Here is a 19,964-nt window from a genome sequence, read left to right on the forward strand (position 1 = left end):
ACCGGCCAATGGACCGTCACGTGAACCGGCGAAGCCGATGAGTGTGGCGCGCCCGACTCAAATCGAAAAGTCATCTGCCCCGCTTGATCATGTTGTCAACAAGGCCGAATGATGCATCGTTCACATACATACATATTTTTTCCATCAAATATATGTTCGAATTTTCTAAATAGTTTTCATTGGGAAGACAGATAAATCGTTTTCATCAAAAGCAATAACTTTTGCATATGCAAACAGAATCCTACTTATTACTCCACGTGCTTAACCTACGTCACTTTTGTTTTGAGCGGACTTCGCCGTCGGCCAGTACAGGATACCCAGCTCATGCCCCGGGGCAGCCAGGTTCCAAAACGAATGAAATCATTTTTCACCCGCTGAAAACTACGCTTACAAGCCAGCTTAATCGAATCCCCTCCTTGAAAATCCACATCTTTTTGATGTAATGATATTATAGCCAGCAGAAGGAAGCATTTTGATGGCAAGCTTACTACATTTAAAAGATACTATGTTTTCCAAAATGTGCATTGCAATAAACATTATTGGTTGATGTATTCCCTAGAGAACAATTAATTGTGGTTCTGTCATGATTTCTCATCCTCAGCATGTTTGATCTGTCTGCTATTTAAAACTGTGGACAACCTTGACTCATCCTTGTGGCCTGACTGAGATGTTAAAAAAAACACACAAAAAACGATTGACAGATGCATGGTGCTCAAAGCTGCAATTTTTGGACATAATGTTTATTGTCTACGTTTATAATGATGCATCACTATTGTATATATGCATTAAACAGACAAGGGGATGATCATTCATGTGATCTAATTTCCATCAGTGGGGAAGAGGAAGAGGCTAGTAGCATAGCATCTCTTTCCATTGAATGCAGGCGGTTAACGTCAACAATCCTCGTCGAATATTCAAAAAAGGATTACAATAATGTATCCACCGATCCAAAGAAAGGTTAGGCGGGAGTTAGACAGCCCGCCGTGCCGCTTTGTGTACAACAACTCCCATTGTTAGGGCGGATAGATGTATCTTGTCAGTATATCCATAATCTTTGTTTCCATAGATCCCTATTTCATAATTGCGTAATACTATTATCGTATTGACAAATGACTTTCATAAACAGCTCTTTTTCAATGTCCCCACAGAAAGAAGCAACATGTTATGGATGAGTAGCCTGTCAGCTATGGGGAGATGCATAATTTCAACATTTACTTGTGGAGTTATAAAGATTCCTAATAACCTCTTGGTAAACAGCATTATAAATTCAGCGTCAGACTTTACAACACATTCGGATAATTACATTATCCTCTCAGCAAGATGGAGTTACTGTAGGGGAGAGATTCGTCATAACAGATTTTGACTAAGGAGGATCGATCGTGCACACGCAGCTGTTGGTTAGAATGAACCCTGTGGCCCTGAGTCCCTCGTCTCCCCGGCAGCACTGTTCACAGTACAGGAAGGGTCAGGGTGCACTATTTTTGTTGAGATGGAAACGCTGCCCTCCAGGGTATGTGGATGAGTGGCAGTTACAGATCCCGCTGTTGCCGACCTTGGTGGAGAGGAGAGAGAGAGGCTCGGTCTGCGATGCTGCTTGCTGCTATGGAAACAAGTCGACCAATCATGTACTTCAAAGAGTGCTTCATATGGACCTTTGTCTTCACTTTCTCTCCAGGAAAGTCACCTTTCTGGCAATTTATTCCGATAAGATGCCATTATATAATTGAAGAACATTGGACAAATCAGTGCCCACCAGACTGATAGTGCTGCATGTATATTTTAGAGGTACCTCCATATGAAGTGAACACTGAGATTCATATATTCAACTATTGTTACTTAAATGTGCATAAAATTAAATAAGATTTAAAAAATATATATTTACCAATCTTAAACTATAATGGACAGAGAGTACAACACTATAGCTGTCACGAATTCCGCCGAAGTTGGTCCCTCACCTTGTTCAGCGGTCGACGTCACCGGTTTTCTAGTCACCACCGATCCACGTTTCATTTTCCATTTGTTTTGTCTTCCTTGTACACACCTGGTTTCCATACCATAATTATTGTTCCTTATTTAACCCTCTGGTTTCCCCCTTGGTTTTGTGCGTGACTGTTCATGTCGAGTTGTCTCGTTTATGTGAACTGGATTATTTGTCTCCTTCGTGGAATATTGTTTTTGAGTAAAGTTACGGTTATTACTCATCTCTGTGTCCTGCGCCTGACTCCGCATTACCTGCATCACTTAGACTTTTGACAATAGCCTACACAACACTATAGCCTACACAGAGATTGTGCTGCTTAGCCAATGAAACTGGCACTATAGCATTGGAGGGGTTATTAAAGAAATGATCACAGTCTAGTAAAACCCGTGAATACAATACAGTATCATCTGACAGTCCCTGCTGGTCTGCTTTTTCTGCTGATGCCCCTGTCTTTCTGTGGGGTCACTCCCTGTGAATTGTGCTAGGCAGAGACATAAGCGGCCGCTTAGGGCCCATCGGCCCCTCGTCATTTAAAAAAGATATACAGCATATATATATATTTTTAGGAACTCAGTCTGGGTCTCAAGTTACTGTTGAGAGGTAGAATAGTAGAATAGACAAGGTCCTCTTGTTATGTCAGTCACTGACAGTCACTCAATTAACTCATGTCAGCTAAACATTTTTAGATTGCTAGGTCTAGCCAGCTATCTAAACCTTATAGTAATCCTGTCCGAATTACCAACCAGTCATGCAGGGCACGTGCCCAGATGTGCTGGCCTCCAGAGGGCTACCAGATATCATAGGAACATGGCATAAATGATGGCAAAACGTGTAGAATTGCAGAAAATTAGCTTTAAAACTACAAATATATATTTCCACACCTTAGCAAAACTGCTAATGTTCTCTCCACCCCATGGCAAAATGAATAGAATTGCATAAAATGTGTTTGAAAACTGCAAGATTTTCTCTCCACCCCATGGCAGTATGTGTACAATAGCAGAAAATGTGCTTTGAAACGGCAACATTTTCTTTATGCAGGTTTTACTGTAGAATTGCAGGAAATTAACTTTAAAACTGCCATTTTGTCTCTCTGACTTCAAGAGGGGGGCCACTAAAAGGTTTTGCCCATGAGGACGCCCCAACCAAATCTCGCTTAGTGCCCCCAAAAGTTGAGGGCCGGCCATGGTGAAAAAAGGTGCTATCTAGAGCCTAAAAGGGTTCTTCGGCTGTCCCCATAAGAGAAACCTTTGAAGAACCCTTTTTGGTTCCAGGTAGAACCCTTTTGGTTCCAGGTAGAACCCTTTTGGTTCCAGATAGAATGCTATTGGGTTCCATGTGGAACCTACATAGCCTACCCTCTCATTCACATGCTCCTGTCAGTATGAAGCAGGAGACTAGGCTAGCTACTGACAAAGGTTGTGTTCCTGCCTGACTACATTGCAGCAAATTCTGGATCGTACAAAGCCTGGATAGATATTTAACATATCAGCTAAACCACATCTTATGATAGAGCAATCCTGTGCCTGACTGTTACACACCTTTCCAATTCTGACACCAATGGAGCGAATTCTGGGGATAGGCCCGACCGGGACTCAAACCTGGGTCCAGAAACTGTCAAGCCAACACCTTAACCATTACGCCAAGAGGTCCGTGCCTCTTGTCAAGGTCACCTAGTGTTGTGTTAAGGTCGCAACAATATTAATTACAGCTCTTTCTTGTCACACGCTCTTATGGAAGCCTTAATAAAGACTTCAGAAGTGGCAGCGGACATACTCAAACATTAATAAACATAACCATAACCACTTGAACTGGTACAACACTTCCAGTCATGAGTGGCCAATAAAGAACTAACCACGCCCCCACTAATCCACACCTCCACCCTGGGAAACATAAATATACCTTTTTGAGAGTGTTTGAAGATTGCACCTTTATATTCAAAATATTGGGCACAAATATACCATTATGCTAAATTATTCGCACATGTACGCTAAAAAGTATCGAACAGTACCATGTTAGATCATATGTGTACCTCTTAAGGTAAGGTACTTTATGTGTATTTTGATCTTTTTGTATTCCAGGGAACAATACTGTAACCTAACCTTACCCCTTTTTCTGAAAGTGTAGAGAAGATGCTTGCATGTGGTTTGGAAGCAGGCCTAAAATGATCAAAATCCTTCATGGCTTATTGTCTTCATGCACCGCCTGAGGGTCCTCTATTTCCAGTATACTCATATCTAGTTTAACGCAAGTGTCTGCCATGCAGGCCCTCACCTTTGCAGAACAAAGAGGTAAAGTGACAGTTAAAAGGTTGTATTATCACCACATAAAACTGGATGTCAGCATTAACGCTAAAGTTCTGCAACTTTTTTTTGCGAAAGCATTATGTGCTGCTCTCTACTCCCTCTGAATACATGTTAGTTTGTGTGAGAAACCCTAGGTATCTTCACCTCTTCTTTGATCTGATTTTATACACCAGTAGTACTGTTGAAGCATTAAAAAGGTAAAATGGTGGAGAATAAAAACGTAAATAATGCTGTGTAACTGATGAGTATAGATTATACAAAGCAAATTGAATGCATAAACAGCCAATTTCAACTACAGGTACCTTGCTAGCCCAATGGCAGGCAGATGGCAATATTGAGTGTTTCATATTACTGTCCAAAGGGAATCTATGCAGCCGGCGATACACTCGCATCCCCCGTGGACCAGTTCGTATATAAAACATTCTCCATTCAGGCTGCAAAGTCGTCGATTTCCTCCTTAACTCGATTTTTTTATATTTTTTAATTTAACCTTTATTTAACTTTACTAGATTTAATGGTGAGAGGGCAATAAAAAAACTGGGAAAATATGCATACTTGCTTTATGAAACGCCATGTTCCACCACCATGCTACAGTGGCTAATGCTAGTCCCTGATGTTGCATATTGCGTTCAGCCAATCAGACCAGCTGTGAACGCCAATTTACTCCGTGTTTACAGAAATATTAGCTTTGCAGCTGTTATTGTGGGACTGACTATACCAAGTCTATATTTCGGTCCTTATGACTCTGAATTATGGGTCCATCAGAATTTCCAGAGACCATTCATTTGTAGGCCTACATATTTCTTAGGCATTGTTAAATTGTGTTATACAGTGTAAATGTACAACTCACATTAATACATTCCTTTTATTTCCTTCTTTGCTTTCAGGATTACCATAACTATGGGGTAGTCATCATGATCACCCTGATTGGAGCATGCTTGATTTTGGCCAGAATAACTGCCATAGTGACCAACTCCAGGGCTGGTGAGCACGTATATACAGTAGCAGTCAAAAGTTTAGACACACATACTCATTAAAGGATTTCTTTATTTTTACATTGTAAAATAATACTGAAGACATCAACACTATGAAATAACACATATGGAATCATGTAGAAACCCCAAAAAGTTAAATAGTAATGTGCACACGGATACAATTTTTGTGGATTACCTTGTTGTTGAGACAGGACAGCCCCCATGCCCACCTCTGAAGCATTCACCTCCACCACAAAGGGAATCGTGGGATCTGCGTGTTTGAGCAATGGGGCGGAGGTGAAACATCCCTTCAGTAGGTGGAAGGCCTCGTCAGCTGCTGGACTCCACACCAACCTACGGTGAACACCCTTGAGGAGAGAGGAGCGGCAATGGAGCTAAAGTTCCTGATGAAATGGCAGTAGAAGTTGGCAAACGCCAAAAACCGTTGTAAACACTTTATGGTCATTGGGACTGGCCATGACCTGACTGCATTTACCTTCTTGACGTCCATCTTCACTCATTGCGGGCTGATTTGGTAGCCTAGGAAGGAGACAGCCTCCTGATGAAACTGGCACTTCTCAGCCTTGACAAACAGTTGGTTAGCCAGGAGTTGTTCCAGGACTACTCGGACGTGAGCGATGTGATCCTCCAAGGTAGCCGAGTAGACCAGGATGTCGTTGATATATACGACCACCTGGCATCCGAGCAGGTCCCGGAGCACCTCGTTGACGAATGCCTGGAACACTGACGGAGCATTGGCTAAGCCAAATGAGATTACCAAGTATTTGTAGTGACCAGACATCATGCTAAAAGCTGTCTTCCATTCATTCTCCTCACGGATGCGGATGAGATTGTATGCACTCCGCAGGTCCAATTTGGTAAAGAACCGAGCCCCTTCGGAGCTACTCGATGGCTGCCAGCACCAATGTGAGAGAGTAACGGTACTTGGTGGTGATCTCATTGAGTCCTCTGTAATCAATACACGGGCATAACCCTCCATCCTTCTTGGCCACAAAGAAGAAGCCTGCAGATGCAGGAGAAGTGGATGTGCGGATGAAACCTTGTTGGAGCGCCTCATGGATGGATTCCTCCATGGCCTTGGTTTCAGCCACCGACAGAGGGTAGATGCGTCTGCACCAGGGTGCAGAGCTTGCAAGCAGGTTGATGGTACAGTCCCAGGGGCAATGAGGTGGTGCGGGTTTTGGAAAATACCTCCCACCGGTCCTGGTATACCCCTCGGACTCTCAACCAACGTGGAACCACAGGGGACGGGAAAGCAGGTCCTCCGGCATTCAGGTGCCCAGTCCGTGATTTGCATCCTCGACCATGAGATGGTGGAGTTATGGTGTTGAAGCTAAGGGAGGCCAAGGATGATCTTGTGAGCTGATGCACTGGTGATGAAGAAGGGAATGTTCCCCTGATGGATGGACTCCACGGTGAGGGTGAGTAATTTGATGATGTGTGTGATGGTCCCGGAACCTAATGGCCGATTATCGAGGGCTTGAACCGGGAGAGGAGAGCAGGTATGAGGTTATGTTAAGAGAGGGGGCAAGGGTGTGGTCAATAAAGTTCCCCGTGGCACCAGAATCCACTAACGGATCCACTAAAGGATTTGGCAGAAAGTGATGAAGAAGGGATACTCACACCTGCCCCAGGAGGTGGAAGATCACGTGACCGTCCCTCGGCTCTCGTGGATCCCGAGTTGGGGTGTACCGGACAATGCTGGAGCTTGTGCCCACCTTGACCACAATAGAGACAGAGCCCCAGCTAACTCCGTCTGCGTCGCTCCGCCGCGGGGAGACATGTGACCCCTACCTCCATGGGTTCAGGCTCTGATCCAAAGTGTTCACTGAGGGAGGGAGAGAAGCGATGAAAGTGCTGAAGCTCCGGAAGTAGGTTATCCAGACAGATGGCCATCGCGATGAGTGCGTCGAAGGAGAGTCTGGACCTCCTCACGCAGTCCTCTTCTGAATAGTGTACGAAGTGCCGGATCATTCCATCCGCTGGATGCTGCTACTTTCCGGAACGTGAGTGTCTGGTCCTCCTGCCTTAGTTGGAGTAGGTGCTCACTCCCCTCTCTGCCCTCCGGTGGATGATCGAAGACACCTCCGAACAGAGCCATGAACCCCTCATACAAATCCAGCTCCTCCTCTCCTATCTCCCAGACGGCCGTGGCCCATTCCACGTCCGCCCAGTCAGCAGAGAAATAACCGTGACAACCTTGGTGGTGGGGGCTCCCATCTGATGTGCAAAGTAGAGGGAGCACTGTAGTAGGAAGCCACGACATTTAGATGGGGTGCCATCATATTTATCTGGGAGGGACAAACGGGCATTGCTGACCTGGGCGGGTTGCTGAATGGGCTGGTGTGCTGGCTCGCTGGGTCGACTGGTGGTAGAGTATCCTCTGCTAGTTGAAGGTAACGCCTCTCGGGTATGTTCGAGACATTAAACACTGGGAAGAACCTCTTCCATAGCCGTCCCCAGTTGTGCCAGCTGGTCGTGGTGTTGACGAAGTAGATATCCCTGCTCATTGACCGTCTGGGAGATGTTCTGATTTCCTGCTGCTTCCATTTTATTAAGCAGTATTCTGTAACATAGATGCTGGGAGTCGAGAAGCAGGTGGTAAGTTTAATATAACAAAGTACATGGAACGATACGCCATAGGAGTAGCATCTTGACAAGAAACACAGAAACAATACTTCTTGGGGAAATAACCTAAAGGAGTGCCATATAAAGGGGAGGTAATGAGTGAGGTAATGGAGTCCAGGAGTGCCTTATGATGAAGCGCAGATGCACAAAATGATTGATGCCAGGTGCCTGTAATGATAGTTGCCAGGACCGGAGGTTAGTAAACCCGCGATGTCTAACGCTGGAGGGGAGGAGCAGGAGTAGACATGAAAAAGGCCAGTGAAAAGCCTTCTTCGGTAGGTTTGTGTGGATGCCAGCTGTTTGCATTTTCAAGAGGCCTTTTTATCCTGTGATGTACACTGCCTGTTCTCCATACATGCCATCTCTCTCTGGGAGAGAACTGCTATCCCACCAGAACACTTTCACCCAGAATACAGATGGAGAATCTGTCCTTTTGCACTTCTGAAATACACTCACATGGATATCTCATCCTGTAATTGGGAATGTAAAAAAAAAAATCTGAATGTGAATAGATGACACAGTATATCATGAGAATATACAGTAACAGTCAAAAGTTTGGACACACCTACTCATTCAAGGGTTTTTCTTTATTTGTACTATTTTCTACATTGTAGAATAATAGTGCTGACATCAAAACTATGAAATAACACACATGAATCATGTAGTAACCAAAAAAGAGTTGAGACTCTTCAAAGTAGCCACCCTTTGCCTTGATGACAGCTTTGCACACTCTTGGCATTCTCTCAACCAGCTTCATGAGGTAGTCACCTGGATTTAATTTAACAGGTGTGCCATGTTAAAAGTTCATTTGTGGAATTTATTTCCTTCCTAATGTGTTTGAGCCAATTAGTTGTGTTGTGACAAGGTAGGGGGTATACAGAAGATAGCCCTACTTGGTAAAAGACCAACTCCATATTATAGCAATGAGAAGCGACAGTCCATCATTACTTTAAGACATGAAGGTCAGTCAATCTGAAACATTTCAAGAACTTTGAAAGTTTCTTCAAGTGCAGTCACAAAAACCATCAAGTGCTATGATGAAACTGGCTCTCATGAGGACCGCCACAGAAAAGGAAGACCCAGAGTTACCTCTGCTGCAGAGGATAAGTTCATTAGAGTTAAGTGCACCTCAAATTGCAGCCCAAATAAATGCTTCATAGAGTTCAAGTAACAGACACATCTCAACATCAACTGTTCAGAGGAGACTGCATGAATCAGGCCTTCATGGTCGAATTGCTGCAAAGAAACCACTACTGAAGAACACCAATAATAAGAAGAGACTTGCTTGGGCCAAGAAACACGAGCAATGGACATTAGACTGGTGGAAATCTGTCCTTTGGTCTGATGAGTAAAAATTTGAGATTTGTGGTTCCAAACGCTGTCTTTGTGAGATGCAGAGTAGGTGAACGGATGATCTTCGCATGTGTGGTTCCAATCGTTAAGCATGGAGGAGGAGGTGTGAAGGTGTGGGGGTGCTTTGCTGGTGACACTGTCAGCGATTTATTTAGAATTCAAGGCACACTTAACCAGCATGGCTACCGCGGCACTCTGCAGCGATAGACCATCCCATCTGGTTTGCGCTTAATGGGACTATCATTTGTTTTTCAACAGGACAATGACCCAACACACCTCCAGGCTATGTAAAGGCTATTTGACCAAGAAGGAGAGTGATGGAGTGCATCAGATGACCTGGCCTCCACAATCACCCGACCTCATCCCAATTGAGATGGTTTGGGATGAGGTGGACCACAGAGTGAAGGAAAAGTGGCCAACAAGTGCTCAGCATATGCGGGAACTCTTTCAAGATTGTTGGAAAAGCATTCCTCATGAAGCTGGTTGAGAGAATGCCAAGAGTGTGCAAATCTGTCATCAAGGCAAAGAGTGGCTACTTTGAAGAATCTCAAATATAAAATATATTTTGATTTGTTTAACACTTTTTTGGGTTACTATATGATTTCATATGTGTTATTTTATCGTTTTGATGTCTTCACTATTATTCTACAATCTAGAAAATATAAAAACTTTTGACTGGTACTGTACATGTTTGTACTCCCCCCCGCACTGGTCCCCCATGGGAATCAAACTCACAATCCTGGGATGGAAGGTACAGTTACAGGTACAATTACACATTCACCTCTTTAACACTGGAGGGCAGTATAAGCATGATGATAAAATGCTGCTCATAATTGTGTCTCAGAACTTCACCCATGCACTGTCCACAAGCTCATGACAACAAGATTCATTTGAGCTCCTCAAGACTTAAATACTTTCCTCCAGGTGTCTACTCTACTCAAATGCACTAGCACTGACTATAGCTTATTTTATCCAAATGCCAAGAAACACGCACTGTATCTTAACAGCATCTATTTGGCATGAATGGTGTGTGTGTGTCGCAGTATAACAATTTGAAGGACTACGTGAGACACTACCGTCTGTACGGCTCTCTGCACAGCAGGATCATCGACCACCTGGACAGATACCAGGGCAAGTGGTTTTATGAGATTGGAGCTCTCAGCACGACTCAGACGGGTACGAACTGGAATAATGACATCCAAATAATAATATGCTATTTTACAATACTGTTAACTAAACACGAAGACAACAAACTGCTAGAGTTCTACGCTGACTCATTTTCTATTTTTTGTTTTGCTCAGTATCTGGTTTTCATACTGGATTTTGTTCATTCCCTTCATTTCTCATCCTATGTGTTTTATGTCTCAGCAGGAGGTGATCAGCTAGAACTGTACCAACCTCGTCTCCAACATGGCCGGGTTTAAAGACGCAGACCCCTTCTTCCTCTCTGAGCAGCTGGAGGTGCTTCAGTTTGAGATGTACCAAATGGGGGACCTGATCATCCGCTGCATGTACTTCATCAACCGTTGAGCCGTGGAGGTAGAGACCTCCAAATTCACAAAAAGATTGTCTGATTGAGCCTTCTTTGGAGGATATAACCACTGTTTCAACACAGCATCACTGTACCACTGTCAAGGGTTAATCAGTGTCGGGATTTAGGTAGAGCCTTCAAAGAGTATTCACAACCTGTGAATGTCAAAGTGGAGTTATGTTTTCGCAATTTTTACAAATTCATTTAAAATGAAAAGCTGAAATGTCTTGAGTCAATAAGTATTCCACCCCTTTGTTACGGCAAGCCTAAATAAGTTTAGGAGTAAACATTTGCTTAACAACTCACATAATATGTTGTATGGACTTACTCTCAGTGCAATCATAGTGTTTAACATGATTTTTGAATGACTACCTCATCTCTGCACCCCACACATACAATTTCAGTGTACAATTTCAAACACAGATTCAACCACAAAGATCAGGGAGATTTTCCAATGCCTCGCAAAGAAGGACACCTACAGGTAGATGGGTCCTGAATACAAAGTGTTATGTTTGGGGAAAATCCAATACAACACATCACTGAGTACCATTCTCCATATTTTGAAGCTTAGTGGTGGCTGCATCATGTTATGGGTATGCTTTAATCGTTAACGTCTGGGGAGTTTTTCAGGATTAAAAAGAAATGGAATGGAGCTAAGCACACGCAAAATCCTAGAGGAAAATCTGGTTTAGTCTGCTTTCCACCAGACACTGGAAGATGAAATCACCTTTCAGCAGGACAATAACCTAAAACACAAGGCCAAATCTACACAGGAGTTGCTTACCAAGAAGACAGTGAATGTTCCTGAGTGGTCAAGTTACAGTTTTGACTCAATTATATTTGAAAATCTATGGCGAGACCTGTAAATGGTTGTCTAACAATGATCAACAACCAATTTGACAGACCTTGATACATCTTGAAAAGAATAATGGGCAATTGTTGCACAATCCAGGAGTGGAAATCTCTTAGAGACTTACCCAGAAAGACTCACATCTGTAATCACTGCCAAAGGTTCTTCCACAAAGAATTGATTCTGGAGTGTGAATACTTATGTAAATGAGATATTTCTGTATTTCATTTTCAATAAAGTTGCTGGCATTTCTAAAAACATGTTTTCACTTTGTCATTTAGGCTGTAGCATAACAACATGTTGAATAAGTCAAGGGGTATGAATACTTTCTGGAGACACTGCATGTGGACCAAGAGTCTAAAATAAATCAAATCAAATCAAATCAAATTTATTTATATAGCCCTTCGTACATCAGCTGAAATCTCAAAGTGCTGTACAGAAACCCAGCCTAAAACCCCAAACAGCAAGCAATGCATGTGAAAGAAGCACGGTGGCTGGGAAAAACTCCCTAGGAAAAACTCCTGAGAAAGGCCAAAAACCTAGGAAGAAACCTAGAGAGGAACCAGGCTATGAGGGGTGGCCAGTCCTCTTCTGGCTGTGCCGGGTGGATATTATAACAGAACATGGTCAAGATGTTAAAATGTTCGTAAATGACCAGCATGGTCAAATAATAATAATCATAGTAATTGTCGAGGGTGCAACAAGCACGTCCGGTGAACAGGTCAGGGTTCCGTAGCCGCAGGCAGAACAGTTGAAACTGGAGCAGCAGCATGGCCAGGTGGACTGGGGACAGCAAGGAGTCATCATGCCAGGTAGTCCTAGGGCTCAGGTCCTCCGAGAGAAAGAAAGAAAGAAAGAAAGAGAGAATTAGAGAGAGCATATTTACATTCACACAGGACACTGGATAAGACAAGAGAATACTCCAGATGTAACAGACTGGCCCTAGCCCCCCGACACATAAACTACTGCAGCATAAATACTGGAGGCTGAGACAGGAGGGATCAGAAGACACTGTGGCCCCATCCGATGATACCCCCGGACAGGGCCAAACAGGCAGGATAATGGTTGCTAATCCAAAAGAAGTAAGGTTATAAAACGGTTTGATTTTGTAAAGCACATGGATCATTAGTATCCTAGATTAGTACTTTAGACTAGACTGATCTTGATGAGATGAAAGATGATAAAATGGTGTGTAGCTGATATAGTTGTGCTGCTCATGCACAGCATACTGTGGCTTTAACATGTTTTCATGGGAAAATAATAGTGAAAGAAGATCCATTTTGATATCATTTCCAGTTGATTGTGTGTGATTATGTACTAACAGTAAGTAAGTACTAATTTCACTGTTAGTCTACACCTGTTGTTTTATGAAGCATGCAAGAAATAACATTTGATTTCTAAAATGCAAAATGTGTACCCATTTAACAAGGGGAGTTAGGGACATTTTTGCATAGCCGAATGTGAAAACATCAGTCAAAGCGTGTCTTGGAGGAAACAGTGTTGTACTGTGCTTCAGCATATCCACCACACACTTTCTATATTTAAATATACACAGAATTATTTACATCTTCAAGGCAGCTCGATTGAACTGCACATCAGTCAATTAGCAAATCAGAAATGTTCTATGATTCCAATTTAGTGTGGAGTCCTTGGCTCCCTTTGGATTTCCCCTTTTAGATTCTCACCCTGACAGTGACAAATTACTACTCTGCTTGGTGAGATTGAAAATTAAAAGCATTTAGAGTTGCTCATGCATTTATGCTAATGAGAAATTCTGATATGATTTGCATGCAAAAGAGGCCAGTCTGAAAGCTCATCACTTCTCCCTCCCAGGCCTAGTCTCGCTGCGTTTCTCTGGGTATTTCTTTTCATTTTCATGCCATCAAAGAAAAACCACACACTGTTTATACACTTCAAAAGTGACATTTCATACGCCAAAGTTCCATTACGTGAATAAAATTCTGTGATGTGCTGTGAGGTGATGTTAGTATTTACATAGCCAGCAGGCTGATTACCAGCCCATGACCGCTCAGCCAAACTGGGTCATTGTGTCTCCAGGTTTCCCATAGCACCACACCACAGGAGGTGAGGCTAGGAACATAACCACATTGTACAGCTTCTCCTTGTGTTTCTCCTTTTGTTACTATCGATAGAGAAGGAATATTAAATCACACGCTAGATAACAGTGGATAGTATTAGTAGCAAGGTTATTAACATACAGTACCTATTTAGTATGTTTAGTCACACTTACAAAAATCATTTACATGAACATGCTGTGAACGTTATCATTACATCAAATTATAATTACTAAAAAGGTTTATTTTATGACAGACATTTATAGAGCCACTGGGATAATTTAGGTTTGAATATGTAGCTGACCTGTGTTTTCAGTCCAACCACTTCTTCTCTACACAGCAAATGGATTCGTTCTATCAATTTGTTTGTTTCAGTTTCTGTAATGATTGTAACCTTGGCAACAGATGCATTAATGAAGGTAGAAAATGAAATGCAGGCTTAATTTGCTTTAGTGTTCAGGGCTTCTGCAAAATGGATGTTCTTTGATGGAGGAATTTGATGAGAAGGGAAAGAGCTGACATGACACTTGTATTTGTCATCATGTCATTTCAAGGAGGATGGTGCCACAATTATGAATCCTGGTACACAGCAATTAAAAACTGTAGCATTCATTAACCATTTTTATATTCATTGATCAGCGAAGGCTGAAATGATTGCTACTGCACTGGCTTTCCAATTACGCTGCTTAATAAGAAATGTCAATATTAAGAAATAATTAAACTTGGGAATACATTAAGGTTGTCACATAATACTTCTTTTAAAAAGTTACCACCATCACTCCAATGCTATCTCCTGTAATGTGTTTTACAACGGTTTGGAAAGAAAAATAAAAGTAGGGCTTTCAACTCAGAGGCTTCTCATTTTCTTTATACTGATTTAAAAATAGCTGTTATTTTCTTCCCTGTCCTTTGCTCCTTTAATTATTATTCTTGTTTTTTAATTTAACTAGGCAAGTCAATTAAGAACAAATTCTTATTTACAATGACGGCCTACATCAGCCAAACTCGGACAACGCTGGGCCAATTGTACGCTTCCATAAGGGACTCCCAATCACAGCCAGTTGTGATACAGCCTGGAATCAAACCAGGGTGTCTGTAGTGACACCTCAAGCACTGAGATGTACTGCCTTAGAACACTGCACCACTCGGGAGCCCCTGTCCTGACCTCTAACCTTTCATAGCTGTGTCTGGTGACGTCGAAGGGCAAGTCAACGTGACAACGCTGACCCACTGCTGGCTCTACTCCCTGTGTGTCCAGGACTACCAGAGAGTCCTGAAGCGCTTCCTTGAGCTTAAACCCAGATAAGCCGTGTGGCTCAGTTGGTAGAGCATGGTGTTTGCAATGCCAGGGTTGTGGGTTTGATTCCCACGGGGGACCAGTACGAATTCTTTTTTACGAAATGTATGCGTTCACTACTGTAAGTCGCTCTGGATAAGAACGTCTGCTAAATGACTAAAAGGTAAATGAATAAACAGTATAGCCAAGAAGAGACTCAAAGGCCTCTCAGGTACAGTCACAAGGGATTCTTTAAAAATACCCTATCACCAAGCATAGCAATAAAGTAACTATTTACTATTGCTTCCAAACACCTAGGCTACCACTGAGGTGCTATTAAGTTGCAGAGGGTGCTACTAGGCGATGGTTGTTCATTTTGACACCATTCTAATGTTGATAACATCATTTCCATGGTTGCTTGTATGTAGTGGTTTTTAGGGTGACCTGAATCTGTTCTAGTGTATCTCAGTGACAGTCTTGTCATTTCAGATTCACTTACAGACCCTGAGCTCAGGTCCACTGAGTCTCACAAAGCTGGGTCCAAAGGGGACAATAAGGACAAAGCTGGGTCCAAAGTGGACAATAAGGACAAAGCTGGGTCCAAAGTGGACAATAAGGACAAAGCTGGGCCCAAAGTGGCCAATAAGAACAAAGCTGGGTCCAAAGTGGACAATAAGGACAAAGCTGGGTCCAAAGTGGACAATAAGGACAAAGCTGGGTCCAAAGGGGACAATAAGGTCAAAGCTGGGTCCAAAGTGGACAATAAGGACAAAGCTGGGTCCAAATGGGACAATAAGGACAAAGCTGGGTCCAAAGGGGACAATAAGGACAAAGCTGGGTCCAAAGTGGACAATAAGAACAAAGCTGGGCCCAAAGTGGACAATAAGGACAAAGCTGGGTCCAAAGTGGACAATAAGGTCAAAGCTGGGTCCAAAGTGGACAATAAGGTCAAAGCTGGGTCCAAAGTGGACAATAAGGTCAAAGCTGGGTCCAAAGTGGACAATAAGGTCAAAGCTGGGTCCAAAGTGGACAATAAGGACAAAGCTGGGTCCAAAGTGGACAATAAGGTCAAAGCTGGGTCCAAAGTGGACAATAAGAACAAAGCTGGGCCCAAAGTGGACAATAAGGACAAAGCTGGGCCCAAAGTGGACAATAAGGACAAAGTTGGGTCCAAAGTGGACAATAAGGTCAAAGCTGGGTCCAAAGTGGACAATAAGGTCAAAGCTGGGTCCAAAGGGGACAATAAGAACAAAGCTGGGTCCAAAGGGGACAACAAGGACAAAGCTGGGTCCAAAGGGGACAATAAGGACAAAGCTGGGTCCAAAGTGGACAATAAGGACAAAGCTGGGTCCAAAGAGGACAACAAGAACAACAAAGTCCATCCAGATACAAATGATTTAAACAAGGATGCATAAAGACTACAAATACCACGTGGTAAGTTTGTTTACTCTAAGCTTAGATTTCAAATCAGTAGTTCTTATGTACAGCATATGGGTTGATTTGATCGAATGTGATTGGCTGGAAATATATTTTAAAAATGTTTCAAGCGATAGCAAAGTTGTAAATAACACTATTTAACCTCACAAAATATAATCTAGACTTAATATGATAAAACAAACAAGCACGTGATAATGTATGTTTGCACTCAGTGTGTGCGCTCACTTTTGAGAGTATCTGTGTTTTTAGCTCAAAGGAAGGAAGGCAGGCTGGGCTCTAATGATAGGATCAGTCTCTGGGCTGCAGCCCAGCTAGCTTCGTCTGGCTCAAAGCACACTTGTGACAGCACACTAATTACACTGCACTGTTCCCTCACCATTCAACTGTCCTAGCACCGGTGTTATTGAAGCTGTTGTGGGCTATTTACTTTGCTATACCATAGTAAAGGAAAGTAAAGGAATCCTTAAACTCATGGAATACATATAGCTGAATATGCTTAGATACATTTAAACAAGGGTGTTTTGATACTCTTATTATCCTATTAGAGGCATTTTAAATACCATTGAATCATGGTATTTATTTTCCCATAAACAAACAGATACCAAGCACCACTCATGCATGAAAAGTTATTTGTGAATGAGGAACAAATCATGTTTGGGTATTATATTTGAGCGTTGTGTTTGTTTCAGCGGAAGGTCGTTTTCAGAACCATGTCCAATTACATTTCTGTTGTTCAAACTGGAGTTGATATCCATGTTTTATGAATAAAAGTGAAAATGGTCTGCCTGTCTCCCTCTCAGCCAGCATGTAATACTGATAGGTAAAGTATGTTGTTGTGCTGATATGAACACACCATGACCATGTCCATGCGAGGTTATTGCTCAGACCCTGAGGTTTTCTCTCTCAGTCCTCACAGCTCCTCTAATTTTCTCTGCTGAACGAACAGGGAGATTAAAGAGACCCTGGCAACTGAAAGGCTGTATCAGTCAGTTGAGAGAGAGAGAGAGAGAGAGAGAGAGAGAGAGAGAGAGTGATTCCCTCCTCCAGCCAGCGACCCCAGATTAGCTCTGAGAGGCAAAGGAGCGCCCCCGCTCTCTGACAAATGAGAAAATCCTCCGCCGGCCAAACTGACAGGGCAAATGGAAGCAATTCCTCCCGAGGCGGGGGAGAGCAGCTGTGACCAGGGCCTGGCATTCCAGTGCCACTCCAGACGGGGAAAGGCCTTGCCACTAGACGCTTACCTGTGTGAAACCCCATCAGTCTCGGATCACGGGGGGAGGGGGGGTCATGTCAAGGCCACAATAATCTCAGTCCAGCACCGCCCAGTCTCAGCCCAGTCTCAACCCAGCCCAGTGCCAGCCCAGCCCAGTCTCAACCCAGCCCAATCTCAACCCAGTCTCAACCTCGCCCAATCTCAGCCCAGTCTCAACCCAGCCCAGTTTCAGCCCTGTCTCAGCCCAGCCCAGTCTGAACCCAGTACAGTCTCAGCCCAGTCTCAGCCCAGCCCAGTCTCAACCCAGCCCAGTCTCAACCCAGTACAGTCTCAGCCCAGTCTTAGCCCAGTCTCAGCCCAGCCCAGTCTTAACCCAGTCTCAGCCCAGTCTCATCCCAGCCCAGTCTCAACCCAGTCTCAGCCCAGCCCAGTCTCAACCCAACCCAGCCCAGTCTCATCCTAGCCCAGTCTCAACCCAGTACAGTCTCAGCCCAGTCTTAGCCCAGTCTCAGCCCAGCCCAGTCTTAACCCAGTCTCAGCCCAGTGTCATCCCAGCCCAGTGTCAACCCAGTCTCAACCCAGCCCTGTCTCATCCCAGCCCAGTCTCAACCCAGTCTCAGCCCAGCCCAGTCTCAACCCAGCCCAGTCTCAACCCAGTCTCAGCCCAGCCCAGCCCAGTCTCAACCCAGTCTCAGCCCAGCCCAGTCTCAACCCAGTCTCAGCCCAGCCCAGTGTCAACCCAGCCCAGTCTCAACCCAGTCTCAGCCCAGCCCAGTCTCAACCCAGCCCAGTCTCATCCCAGCCCAGTCTCAACCCAGCCCAGTCTCAACCCAGTCTCATCCCAGCCCAGTCTCATCCCAGCCCAGTCTCATCCCAGCCCAGTCTCAACCCAGTCTCAACCCAGCCCAGTCTCAACTCAGTACAGTTTCAGCCCAGTCTCAGCCCAGCACAGTCTCAGCCCAGCCCAGTCTCAGCCCAGTCTCAACCCAGTACAGTTTCAACCCAGTCTCAGCCCAGCACAGCCTCAGCCCAGTCTCAGCCCATCCCAGTCTCAGCCCAACCCAGCCCAGTCTCAGCCCAGTCTCAACCCAGCACCATCTCAGCCCAGTCTCAACTCAGCCCAGTCTCAGCCTAGTCTTAGCCCAGCACAGTCTCAACCCAGTACAGTTTCAACCCAGTCTCAGCCCAGTCTCAGCCCAGCACAATCTCAGCCCAGTCTCAGCCCATCCCAGTCTCAGCCCAGTCTCAGCCCAGCACAGTCTCAGCCCAGCCCATTCTCAGCCCAACACAGCCCAGTCTCAGCCCAGTCTCAACCCAGTACAGTTTCAACCCAGTCTCAGCCCAGTCTCAGCCCAGCCCAGTCTCAGCCCATCCCAGTCTCAGCCCAACACAGCCCAGTCTCAGCCCAGTGTCAACCCAGCACCATCTCAGCCCAGTCTCAACTCAGCCCAGTCTCAGCCCAGTCTTAGCCCAGCACAGTCTCAACCCAGTACAGTTTCAACCCAGTCTCAGCCCAGTCTCAGCCCAGCACAATCTCAGCCCAGTCTCAGCCCATCCCAGTTTCAGCCCAACCCAGCCCAGTCTCAGCCCAGTCTCAACCCAGCACCGTCTCAGCCCAGTCTCAACTCAGCCCAGTCTCAGCCCAGTCTTAGCCCAGCACAGTCTCAACCCAGTCTCAGCCCAGCCCAGTCTCAGCCCAGCCCAGTCTCAGCCCAACCCTGCCCAGTCTCAGCCCAGCCCAGTCTCAGCCCAGCCCAGTCTCAGCCCAGCCCAGTCTCAGCCCAACCCTGCCCAGTCTCAGCCCAGCCCAGTCTCAGCCTAGCCCAGTCTCAGCCCAGCCCAGTCTCAGCCCAGCCCAGCCCAGTCTCAGCCTAGCCCAGTCTCAGCCCAACCCTGCCCAGTCTCAGCCCAGCCCAGTCTCAGCCTAGCCCAGTCTCAGCCCAGCCCAGTCTCAGCCTAGCCCAGTCTCAGCCCAACCCTGCCCAGTCTCAGCCCAGCCCAGTCTCAGCCCAGCCCAGTCTCAGCCCAGCCCAGTCTCAGCCCAACCCTGCCCAGTCTCAGCCCAGAGCCCTGTGATAGAGTGATTAACGCTGAGATCCTGATGGATTAAACAGTCCCCTGGTGAGATGTACTCTGTCTGCTACCATAGCCTGCTGTCACCAAGGATACACTCACAGAGGTGACTGTGGTGGGAGGATGGGGAGATGAGAGGAAGGGAATAGGAGGTGGGGTGGAATGGTGGGAAGAAAAGGACTAATGGAAGGGGGAAATAAGGAGAATGAAGGATTAGAGGATATACAGGGAACAGATGAGGAGGCGGTA

General features: G+C 44.9%; 2 protein-coding genes across 5 annotated transcripts in view; both read left to right on the plus strand.

The window, feature by feature from the left end:
* Nucleotides 1-11,188, plus strand: part of LOC115172753 (claudin-20) — a 38,265-nt gene extending 27,077 nt beyond the window's left edge. For 3 of the 4 annotated variants that reach the window (XR_003871484.1, XR_003871482.1, XR_003871485.1), the window contains 3 exons: nt 5,172-5,268; nt 10,304-10,436; nt 10,629-11,188. The gene's annotated coding sequence lies outside the window, so the exon portion shown is untranslated. The remainder of the gene's footprint in view (nt 1-5,171; nt 5,269-10,303; nt 10,437-10,628) is intronic. The other variant, XR_003871483.1, reaches the window with a different exon arrangement.
* Nucleotides 10,280-19,517, plus strand: LOC115172095 (arginine-glutamic acid dipeptide repeats protein-like). The gene is made up of 4 exons (XM_029729279.1): nt 10,280-10,436; nt 10,737-10,799; nt 15,482-16,405; nt 18,241-19,517. The coding sequence occupies exons 1-4, from the start codon at nt 10,280-10,282 to the stop codon at nt 19,515-19,517; spliced, it is 2,421 nt and encodes an 806-aa protein (XP_029585139.1).
* The last annotated feature ends 447 nt before the right edge of the window (nt 19,518-19,964 follow it).

This window comes from Salmo trutta, chromosome 33 (genome assembly GCF_901001165.1).
Source record: "Salmo trutta chromosome 33, fSalTru1.1, whole genome shotgun sequence".
Lineage (NCBI taxonomy): Eukaryota > Metazoa > Chordata > Actinopteri > Salmoniformes > Salmonidae > Salmo > Salmo trutta.